This window comes from Emydura macquarii, unplaced genomic scaffold (assembly GCF_026122565.2).
Source record: "Emydura macquarii macquarii isolate MOO-44397 ecotype Brisbane River unplaced genomic scaffold, CSIRO-AGI_Emac_v2 contig_1230, whole genome shotgun sequence".
NCBI classification, from domain to species: Eukaryota; Metazoa; Chordata; order Testudines; family Chelidae; genus Emydura; species Emydura macquarii.
This window is the reverse complement of record NW_027131367.1, coordinates 6,322,016-6,334,098: the sequence shown is the minus strand read 5'-3', so window position 1 is coordinate 6,334,098 and position 12,083 is coordinate 6,322,016. Positions and strand designations below refer to the sequence as shown.

Sequence of the window (12,083 nt, the reverse complement as noted above, 5' to 3'; positions counted from 1 at the left end):
AGGCCCTCAGTGGTGATTTTGAATGTGATCTAGGATGAGTTCACCAAAATCATTTTCACTCTTGACAGAAACAGATTTTAGACTACAACTACAATTGTGAAAGAATAACTCTTTGGGACACCAACTATCCCAGCACATAGTATGCTGGGTTGGGTCCTCTGAGCATTAAGGAAATACAAACAACAACAAATATCTGATTTTACTATCTTTTGTAGTAAAGTTGATTTACACCCAAAATTTAAATTTTGCAAGGCTTTTATACAGAACCAAAGAAACAGAAACATTATCTTTTTTGTTTAAAACATCAGTGAAAATATTTTTGGATATAGACTTTCCTCTGCAATGTCGAAACCCCAACACTCCAGCACAGTGCTAGAGCCTGGGAGTTAGAAATTGAAACTGACTATGACAAAGAAAAAACCAGTGTTTCGCAACCCAAAGTGACTCCAGGGCAAAAAGTGTGTACACGTACGTACACACACACACACACACACACACACACACACACACACCCCAAGAGTATTAATGGTTAAAAGTTAAATATCTAAATTAACATTCAGTTTCATAACTTAATGTTTTAAGACAAGAAGGAATGTGCATTAAATTTTTATCCCAACAGTGTCACTGTAAATTGGAACTTCAGTAGTACTTGGTGTATGAATTTCCTGTAATACAAGTTAAAAAAAAAAGGAAGAGTGAGAGACACACCTAAAACTGCGCAGCATTAACAGTTCGTGATAACACACGTAGTTAGAACTTGTGAGTTAATTCATAAATTGCTGGCACAAATACTCTAAATAATTAGGGTCCTTTACCACAGCAGATTATTGGAAGCCTTTATAGTTTGTTGCACTAATGTATGTTGCTAGGGTCCACCTCCCCCCTTTCTATAACTTACTGCCAAAAAAAGAGAGAGAGAGTTTAAGCCAACAATGGCTTTAAGAAAAATCACAAACTCAAATTTGTGAAATTTCAATCTAACCTGAATTTGTACAACAGAGTTGAAAAGCAGCCCTGAGAAATAGTTTCTACTCATGGAAATTCTGACAGACCAAGAACTACAATATGGTTGTGTTAGGAGTAGTCACTACAACAATTTTTCCTTTCCTGCTCTGTCATTCTGAAATTTGTGTCATTCTTCACTGATGTCATCTTTTCTCTGAATATAATATCTTTATTTTTAAAAGTCATGCAGTTTTTGTAACCTGCTTTCTAGCTAGAATCTTGCAGTACTTCTACTTCCCCATCCTCTCATTATTTTCAATTACTTCATTACAGTCATTGTCCCAGATTTCACCCTGCGTAGCTGCTCTAGGTTTATGCCTTTCTCAGTATTTCAGCCTTTCAATAAGAAAAAAAAAAATTCAAGGGTTTTTTGGGTTTTTTCCCCCATAAACTTAATAATGACTTTGTTTCTCATGGCATGTTAAATGATACACTAACTGTAGTAGCAGCTTTCCAAATACCGAACAATTCTATTCATTTCCAATAGACAGGAATTTATAAGACAAGAGTAAAAAACAGAAAAAAGGGTAATATTAGCTAGCTTCCAAAGTACAAAAAAATTGGCTGATTTTTTTTTTTTACTTGGAGTTAAAATATTTCACATAAAAATCAGTAATTAATTTGGTTTGACTAACTTCAATTAACAGCTAGCTTAACATTTCCCTTTGCATATTCACTTTTCCCCTCTCCAATCCTATTCTACACACCAACTCCTGCTGGATCAAGGCAAGGTAACACCATAAGGCTACAACGAAGGCCTACATCACAAATAGTCACTTGAATGGTTTGTTAGCAACATTACAATAAACAAAATCCCTAATGACACAAGATGTTACAGAGACATGCATTTTTAAAGGACTTCATAATTAAGATAAATTTTCTAATTGTGTTTTGCCTTTGCATTAGCCATCAGCAGGTGAAAGGCCCCACTTTTCCTCTTGAGCTTCCATTTCCATCGGCCCATCATCCAGTACTTCTCTTTTCCTATTTTTCCCTTTACGTTCTTATTTAATGTAGCTGGATTTGGAAAAACTTTCTCACTTATTCACTTCAATTAATATCGCCATGGCCTGGCTTCAAGTTCCCAATTAATTCTGCATTTCAGAGTCGCAGGGTGCTACAGTTAAGCAGTCTAACCTCAAACATAAACCTATTCCTTTATTATTAATAATCAGAGAGGTGCAAGACAAGAGGGAGGAGAGAAAGAAATGAACAATTAATTTTCTATCTATAGTAGAACTGTTTTTTAACTAAAGAACTATGATTTAAGTCAGACAGTTAAAGTGCAGCATCCACCTTATTGTCATCAGAGACAGCGATTTAAGATTCAAGGACAACTCATGGCGGTATTTCTAACTAATGTGATTTCACTTTAATATGGATCAGCAAACAACAAAGTTATTCATTTAAAGATTTTAGTAGGAAAGATCAGATACCACAGTGATTGGTGCATTAATGCACAGAAACCAACACTCAGGATTCAGAAATTAGCAACCACAAAAAAGATGGGATTTTTTAAAAAATTAACATGTTCTTTATTAGTTTTGACCATGTAAGAGCAGAGTCCAGAGCAGCCTCCAGTAGCATAAAACTGCAGAAATACTGCTTGGATACACAAGAAACAGGGAAAGAACTTCTTCAGGCTCCAGAAAAAAACACAACTTCCAACACATGGAATCAACTGCTATTTCTATATTCCCTGTTGCCAGTACCAAGACAATGACTTGGGAAATTAGGCAAAGTCAAACTCTGATCTTTACCTCCTATGATAAAGATCATTCCTTAACAAAGAAGCCTACTCTCAGAAAATTAAAAATAGAAATTTACTCTACCAGTTTGAGTGTAGTAGAAGAAACCCTCCCAAAAGAAAAGAAAGCTGAACACATGAATTGCCATACTAAATTTGAAAGTAGTCCATTTAGTCCAACATCATTACTGATAATGGCAAGTAAGAGCTGCTTCAGAGAAAGATGCAAGAAACTCCACAGTAAGCATTATGGAATAACCCAGGGAAAATTTCCTCCTAACCCCATAAAGTTAGAGGTTGGTTCATGAGAAAAAGATTTTAAAAAAAAAAAAAATTTAACCTGATTTATTTTATCCATCTAGTTTCAAGTTTTTTTTAAAGTTTTGAATTAAGGAGGAGTGTAATATGCTCGCTTAAGTTCTAGTTCATTCCCATGCTCCTACCCACTTCCTTGCCAAACACTGAGCACACACAACTATTCACATATCTGAAGCTTTCCTATGTGCTCAACCTGCTTCTACCAGTAAAATGCAATCAAGTGAAACAAATCAGTGAGGACCTTAAATTTCATCATATTAAATACTTGACATGCCCATGACCCATAATGGTAAAGTACACTGGAAAAAGAAAATGCAAATTTCACAGTAAGGCAACACATAAAAAGTATCTTCCTTACCAACTTAACCTTTAAATGTTCACTACTAAAAACAAATACAAAATGAATGGCAAACAGTCTTATTTTTCCCCACATTCTTACTTAATTTTTGTATTATCTATGTAGTACAGGGAATTTCCCATGTTGAACAGCTAAATAATTCCTTCACTAGAGACCAAATTTTGCAGTCTTTAATGGAACAAGGAGTGTCACTCTTTAACGCAGGGGTTCTCAAACAGGGGGTCATGAGCTGTTAGCCCCCTCAGGCATGCCAGTAAGAGTGGTATGGCATGCCATGGGGAGGGTCATCTCTTTGGGGGGCAGGGTCATCATACAGACCGAAATATTTTCAAAGGTGGTCCCAGCAAAAAAAGTTGAAGAACCCCTGCTTTAAGGATTTGGCAGTATTGTGTTAGATCTATGGGTTACAAAAAGCAATATAAAACATGGGAATAGTAGAAGAATTAAAAGTAACATGGGTTTTCTTCCTGCATAAATTATATGATACAAATATGCTTACACAATGGACAGCAGGTAAAATGTAGGCTACACTTTTAAAAGGGGGGCTATAAATGTACTGTAGTCACTCATGCTTCCATTAACAACACAACATGAAAGAAAAAACAGTAGCAATGGGAATATTTTTAAAAGGCATCATCCCTCTATGTACAGTAGGAGGTGGTTTCATTTTTAAAAGTGCCAGCTATCATCAAAATAGCACTACCATGAAATTACCACAACTAATAGTGCGCTCATTCTGCTACTTAATAAATAAAATCAGTATTCAGGACGGAAAAAATGCGGTTTAAAGCATTAGCAAACAACTATAGAAAGTTTAATGAGGGAAAAAGCCAGAAGGCTAATTAATGAGTATGCATGTAGCATTAACAGGATCAATTATAAGAAATTATAGCATACTGATGCATATTAAAAATATTAAAAGGTAAAGATACTATATGATTAAGAAAACTATTGATAACTCAGAATAAATACTGAATGAATATGACAATGGTGCAGTTTATAAAGCCTATAAACAGAACATAGCATGAAATAAGTTTTAACCATATCACAGATTTTAATATATTTATCCTAATATAACTTCCAACTGTTATCAGTTCACATCATTAAAATAATTGATAGCTCTGCTGACTGGAAATTAGTTACATTCATTTTATCATTTGGGGGTTTCTTAATTGTACTCTACATCACATAACGATACCTTGTGTTGATTAAAACAGAGTTGAAACCAACGGTCTATCTGAATTTATAGGTAAAATGGATAAAGATTAAAAACAAAGAGATTGGGACATGAAACAAAACTGCATAAGACTAACATTTTCCAACACACCCACACATGCAGCACCTCCTGACAAGAAAAATATTATCTGCAATACATAAATTGTATAAACCATTTTTTTTGTGAAAAGTTAGAGGCTGCACTGTATGCAGATTATAACATTCAAGGAAACTGTCAAAAGAAACTTCTGATTTGCAATGTTTTACATTTCAAAAAATCTTACTTAACTAATTAAACAATTCTGATCCTTTTCAATGTACACAAGGAGAGATCACTTGCATAGTTTTTCCAGGTGTGTTTGTTTCCTTCTTGCTACGGCTTTGGCCGGATCTAAAATAAAGTGTAACACTGTATGCCAATCAATAAAATATTGGTGGCTTACCTTGGCACTGAAATCCTTGTTTCCCAAACCCCCTGCAAGGGAAAAAAACAAACACTGTCTTAACATATTTAGTTATTGCTTCTTCCCACTAACCTGCTAGAACAAAAATCTCATATTATACTACAATTTCAGGTTCTGCTAAGAAAGCAACAGATTTTATAATACAACACTAAGCATTAGCCCATCTATTTCCAAGGTGAGAATAATAGCAGTTTCCAGCTATGTAATTTCATTTTCTGGCAACCCTTTATTTTATTTTATTTTTATTTATTTTACAAGCAATTCTGGATCCACAATTAGTGTCATCTGTGAATATTACATAATGTTACAATTCATTCCATTCCATGTGTATACTTACAACATTATAAATACTCCAACTGCTGGAGAGGGCTATAAAAAGAACCACATTTGGATTCTAAGATGAACTTCAGTATTCATACTGAGATTCAACTATATGCAACAGCTATAGCAGAAAGATACCAGCAGACAGATATACAGAAAGGTGTTTGACATTGGTTGTTTAGGGGCATTTTTTACAAAGAAAATCCACCTAATGCAAAGAAAATAAATTAATAATGGCCACTACTCTAATAACTATTGTGCTTCCAATCTTTAAAAATAATTCTATTAATAAATTATCATTTGGAACAATGATTTAAACATAGTATTAGCTATGATAGCCAGAGTTTAAAAATATATTAAATCTCATGCAAACCACCACCTCATTTCTTCATTTTTAATTTTGACATTGAGCTCTCTCTCTCCATCAATAAAAATAATTATTTTGAGTATTCATTTACACACACACTCTACATTCTCCCTTTTGAAGATATTTTACATCTGAAGTAGTAGCTCAAAGTGTTTATATTGAGAGAAAACAAGTAAAATCAAATTATAAAGAATATATCCAGCAAAAGGCATTAACTGAATATAGCCCATCTATTTTAGCCACAATAAGGATGAAGTTTTGCTACAAAATTTATTAAAACAATAACATCACTTCCTCATATTAAAAAATTTATTGTGATTTAGAGAAAAATAATTTTTAAAAACTCCTAACTTCAGTAAAAGTTTACAACAAATTAAAGTTGACATTAAAGGGACAACTTTACAAAAAAAAAAGTCAGCTCTATCTGAAACATTTTTCCTACTATTATTACAAGTGATATCTAAGATTATGGTACATGAAAGATTATAAAATTGTATTTGCTTATTTACTTGGAGTACATTTGACAGTACTTTGGGTACAGTCTATTTTTCCGTTTCCCTTTTTGTGTGGGTCTTTCACTCCACAACACAGGAGAGAAAAGTTTCATTTTTGTTTTTCTAGAATATACAAAATGTGGTTGTAAAACCACCAAAACAGACAACAAAACTAAGACTGGACACAGAACCTGAAACTACTTTTAGGTTGTTTCTATGTTTTCAAAACAACAGTGTTGTTTGAACAGAAACTGAGCAGTGCATACTTTCTTCACGGTTTTTACTGAAAGGCACTAGTTCATGTTCCATCCTGTTCTATGCAATCTATAGTGTAATGCATCTTTTTTTAATCCAAGATTACACAAAATAAAGCAATACTTGGGTAGAATCTCCTTTAAACAAATCTGGCAAGTCTAAGGCCTGGTCTACAATACACAGCTTTGTTGACAAAACAGTGGAGGTACACACTGAAATGCTCCTCCCGCTGATCTAACTCCCCTGCCATGCCAACATAAAACCAACTCAACAAGAGGCGTAGGGCTTATGTCCCTGTAGTTAGGGTGACACAGTATATGAGTATACACTTTGTTCCTTACATCCCATGTTGGCTGTCATTCTTGTCAATTTCATGGCTCCCCTGGAGAAAGCAAGAAAGCAGGGCAGCTAGAACACAGCTGCCCCCCACCCTCCAGCTTCACTGAAGAGCTGGGCGACTGGACTCTGCTCCCATCTGGGAACAGGGAGCCGAAGGGGGGGCAGCCCAACTCCCAGTAGGGAGCTGCCAGCGGAGGCAAGACCCCGGGCTCTCAGCTTCCCACACTGCCACTTAGATCAGCGGAAGCAGTCCTGGAGAGGACGCACACCACCAACCCAAGGAGGGTAGTGTGGACCTTAACCATCGTAGTAATTAATGTGGTGGCTGTAAATCGACCTAATATAGGTCGACTTATCTTTATAGTGTAGACAAGGCTTATATAAGAATCTGCTAACTAGCTGGATATTAAGACCATCAAGCCTGATTAAAAAAAAGCAACAAATAAACAAAAACATCACACACATTTGGAGAGGGACTTCATTCCACTGAAATATTACATTTCGTGTTGTTTACTCACACCTCCAAATGTTTAATAATAGTCACATTCTTGGTTTTAACCCTCTACTAGAAATTGTTATGAGGATGAAACAGTTAGGTGTCCATTTAATTAAAGGCTTCTGAAGATGCCATATTTGCTATGTTTATGGTGCAAAAGCACCCAATATTTCATTTGGCTTTAAACCAATAATGAAAAAAAAAATACTGAAGTTGCTGCATGCTGGCTTTGAAGAACTTTTAAGAGCTTCCTAGCGTTACAAGCAAGGAAAGACAACAGCGTACAACAGGATATCCTTTCACTTTCAAATACATCCTGTAGTCAGGTGCCTTTTATCATGATAGTATTGTTTTAAAAAAATTGCATTAGTTATCTTTATCAATACATGCTGACAATAACCCGATAGCATTCTTTCACACCTGCCAAGTCTCACTCTTTTTGGATTTATTTGAAAGCAGGTTTTAAATTCTCCCAGTTTTACAATGAAGGGCTTTAAATCTCCCTCAAATTGTGATAGTGTGAGAATCCAGATCTTATTTTTTTCCTTTTACATTTATCTACAGTATGCCTGTGCCCATTTCAGCCACTCCTACCGCCCCATATATTTTCAACAGTTTGTTGAATTCTCCCCTCACACGTTTTGTTTGCTAAGAGAATCAGTTTCTCTCTCCCACAGCACCCAAGTTAAAGAATACAGTACAAAGAGAGAAATAGAGAATGTATAGCAGGCCAATGCCATGCCCAGTGACAAGTGTGGATGCTGAGGGAGCCAGACAAGTGCAGTATGCACATACCCAGTGGTATGCATTCTCCTCACAATCTTCTCACACTGCTGAGCCCCAAGGAACATGTCTCACTTTCAGCAGTGCTCATTATCACCCACCGCTCTCTCACTGACATCAATGGGAAAGGTGGGTGCTCCACTAATCTGAAGATCAAGCCCCCAAGTCTCTCCTTTCTCCCTCTCTCCACACAAGTTGTAATATGCAACAAGAAGAGAAGTAAGCACATGAATGTATACAGTTTACAAATCAGTCAAGTGTCCCACCCATTCACGCTGCCTAAACCAACTCAGATCACGGGGTACGAGCGATCAGTCTGCACGCCTACTTATGCTGCCCTGCCTAGCAGAAGGAATAGGATGCAGCTAAGCCAAACGCATGCACACTCAAATTGCCTTGTCTGGCACAGGTTATGAGTTGAGTACACTGCCTGCCAGTGGGGTAGGCACTAACAATTCAGTTTTTGCTTCTGGATACTGAATGGTTGGTTATAGTGCCTTGCAACTCGCCCTAAATCCAATAGAACCCGACTGCAAGTGTCAGGTTGAGTCTGAAAACTAAACAACCCTCTCGGATTAAGGTCTGGTCAGGCAAGCTCTGATCATTTTCTCCTGCCTGTGAGGTCGGTGCTGCAACAGCTGCGTGCCCCACTCCTGCCAGCCACCGCCACCTTACTGTGCTGTGAATGCTGCAAAGTCCACTCAAGTGTCACAGCACATCTCACTTCGTAGTGCACAAAGTGCAGCAATGCAGCAGTGGCCAGCAGGGGCAGGGCACACACCTGTCACTGTGCTAACCCCATGGGCAGGAGACGGATGGAGATGGTTCACAGGCTCGAGTGAGATACCAATACCCAACTGAGCCCCCAGGACAAGGCAGAGGCAGCCTTGATACCAGTCTGGAGGGAAGTGTTGGGTCCAGGTCAGATCTAAAGAGGACTCAACACGCTCCAGTAAAATTTGGGTTAGCTGTGCCCAGGTTGGGTTCAGGTCAGGCTTTAAAAATTATGCCTAGGCAGACCTCTAATTTGATTATTTTGTTCTCTCTCTCTCTCTCAGCAGCCACGGGGAAACTCTTTCCTATACTTGCTGATCTAGACTAGAGGCACGGGCTGCAATGTGTTTCCCAGTTTCCCTGCCCTCCACAGGCAGCAACAGGGAAGACAGGAACAGCAACTATCACAAAGATAATAAAGAGGCTGCAAAAGTTTTGCTAGATGACTGGAGCGTGGTGCAAATACTGGGAAGCTGAGAGGTCCCTTACCAGATTAAATCAGTGGCTGTAAAACTGGGGTAGGAGGACATTAGATGTGTGTATGCCAAGGAGGATAAGGTGTTTCCCCAGATACAGGTGGGCACATGTGGGAGATTCAGCAAATGAAATCAGTGAAGTAATAGCATAACGTGGGTTGGGTGAGGGGAGAGAAGCATGTACGGGGATCTGGAGGAGGTGGGGTATTCCCCCCCCCGCCCAAGTATCACAGCAGGGAAACAGAAATTTAGGGGATGGAGGGCAGTCCAGGTGGTAATCCCCAGATTAAGCTGATTTTGTGGCTGCAGGGTTCATATCTGAGAACTACAGGGAGTGTTGGTTACATGCCCAAGGGATCAAGGGTAAATCTCCCAGGAGTCCCCAGGGTGCATGGAGGTTTCCCCAAGACTCACAAAATGAAATGCCATGGCGGCAAAACAGGGGTAAGCGTGCAGTATTGTCAGAATGTATAATGGCAAGTGATGTAGAGTTGTTCCCACGGTTCCACGTAGGGGCTTCCCCAGTTAGAGTCACCAGTGGTTGCAGGATGTGAGTAAAATGCATTCCTATAGGCAAGTCACTGGGGAAGACACCAAAGTTAACATACTAGCTGCAGAAGGTGTGCTGGACAATAGGGTTGAATCTGTAGATATCACATGGGGGACGGAAGAAGATCACTTAGTGCAGCCCCACTGCACTCATTTAATCTACGTGGCCTAGCTCAGGAGGTCAGATATGGGGGAAGGCACCTTGCATGGAGGAAAACCTCGTTAGGAAAGTGTGGTATAGGAGGGTCTTTCGCCAAATTAAATAGGTGCAATGACAGCATAAGGCCGGCTGGGCTAGGTGGGTAGTTCATGGGGGATCCTGGGACATTGTGGAAGCTCCATCATTGGAGATTTTTAAGACCAGGTAAGACAAATACTTGTCAGGGATGAATCTAGATAACGCTTAGTCCCGCCTTGAGCTCAGGGGACTGGATTAGATGACTTCTTGAGATCCCTTCCAGTCCGACAAGTCTATGAGCATGGGGGGGAGAGGACAGAAGTTACAGGCAAGGTAGGGGGGGGTCTCACTAAATGAAGTCAGTGCGGTGACTGTAGGAAGAGGACTGGCTATGGAGGAGGCCTGGGCAAGTCAACGTGTTGGGGGGTCTGAGCACATGAAGTCAGTGTAGCAGCTGGCAGAAGGAGTACAGCAGGGTCCCTCACCCAGATGATGTTGGTGCAGTGGCTGGAGGAGATGGGCTGGCTAAGACGGCACTGTACGGAGGAGGTGAGCTAGAGAGCGGCGACCACACGCGGGGGGCGGGGGGGGGGGGTCTCTCACCCAAAGAAGTCGGTGCAGTGGCTGCAGGAGGTGGGCTGCTGAGGGAGGCACGGGGGGGCCAAGGGCAGTATAGGGACAGAGGGCAGTGGGGGGGGGGGGCTCTGACCAGATGAAATCAGTGCAGAGGCTGCAGGAGGGGGCTGGCTGGGGGCAGGGGCAGTGCGGGGATCTCTCACCAGGTGAAGCTGGTGCAGTAGCTGCAGGGAAGGGGCCAGCTGGGAAGGCAGGACAGGGGCAGGGGGCAGCGGGGGGAGGGTGGGGGTCTCTCACCTAATCAAGTCCGTGCAGGGGCTGCCAGAGGGAGCGTAGGGGCCGTGTAAGCGGCGGGGAGCAGCGCGGGGGCGGTACCGGGGCTGGGGGGGGTCGCTCGCTCGCTCGCTCACCAGATGAAGTCGGTGCAGTGGCTGCAGAAGGTGGGCTGCTTGAAGAAGCGCGCGATGAATTTGTGCTCCTTCACCTCGTGCACGTTCTTCTGCCTCAGGGCGCCTTTGCGAGCGAAGCGCTGCACCGCGTCCGGGGCCGCGCCGGGCTCGGGGCCCGGGAACACGTCGGCCATGGCAACACCCCCCTCCCGCTCCGCCGCCGCCGCCGCCGCCTCCTCCCTGCCCCAGCCGGGACCCGCCGTCCGCCCCGTCCGGCAGCCGCCGAGCCTCTGGCGGCGGCGGGGCTGGGCGCTGCCTCCTGCTCCGGCTCCGGCTCCTGACGTGTGAGCCGCGCGTAGGGAGCGGGAGGAGGATCCCGGCTCCGGCTGCTCCGCCCGTGCGCGGGCTGAGCCCCCCGCCGCGGGCGGGGCGAGCGAGTGGCGGCAGTGGGCGGGCGGAGGAGGGGGAGGGGCAGCGCCCCACAGCCCCCTCCCCCCTCACACAGCCCTTCCCCCCCGCTACGTCCCCCCCACAACGCCCCCTCTCCCACTGCACAGCCCCTCCCCCCACCACTCCCCCTCCACAGCCCCCCATTACACAGCCCTTCCCCCCACAGCCCTCTCCCCCCTACAACGCCCCCTCTCCCCCACAACGTCCCCTGCACAGACCCCCCCATTACACAGCCCTTCCCCCCGCTACGTCCCCCCCACAACGCCCCCTCTCCCACTGCACAGCCCCTCCCCCCACCACTCCCCCTCCACAGCCCCCCATTCACAGCCCCCCCCCACAGCCCTCTCCCCCCTACAACGCCCCCTCTCCCCCACAACGTCCCCTGCACAGACCCCCCCATTACACAGCCCTTCCCCCCCACAACGTCCCCCCCACAGCCCTCTCCCCCATTACACAGCCCTTCCCCTCCACAGCCTCCTCCCCCCACAACGCCTCCTCTCCCACTGCACAGCCCTTTCCCTATCCCCCC

At 42.7% G+C, this 12,083-nt stretch overlaps 1 protein-coding gene across 2 annotated transcripts in view; it reads right to left on the bottom strand.

The window, feature by feature from the left end:
- PRKCA (protein kinase C alpha) overlaps positions 1-11,511 on the bottom strand; it is a 266,528-nt gene extending 255,017 nt beyond the window's left edge. For both annotated transcript variants that reach the window (XM_067547328.1, XM_067547329.1), the window contains exons 1-2: positions 11,126-11,511; positions 5,087-5,118 (exon numbers count right to left, since the gene is read on the bottom strand). In XM_067547328.1, coding sequence (XP_067403429.1) covers positions 5,087-5,118; positions 11,126-11,298 — 205 coding nt within the window. In that variant the 5' untranslated portion in view covers positions 11,299-11,511. The remainder of the gene's footprint in view (positions 1-5,086; positions 5,119-11,125) is intronic.
- Between the last annotated feature and the right edge of the window lie 572 nt (positions 11,512-12,083).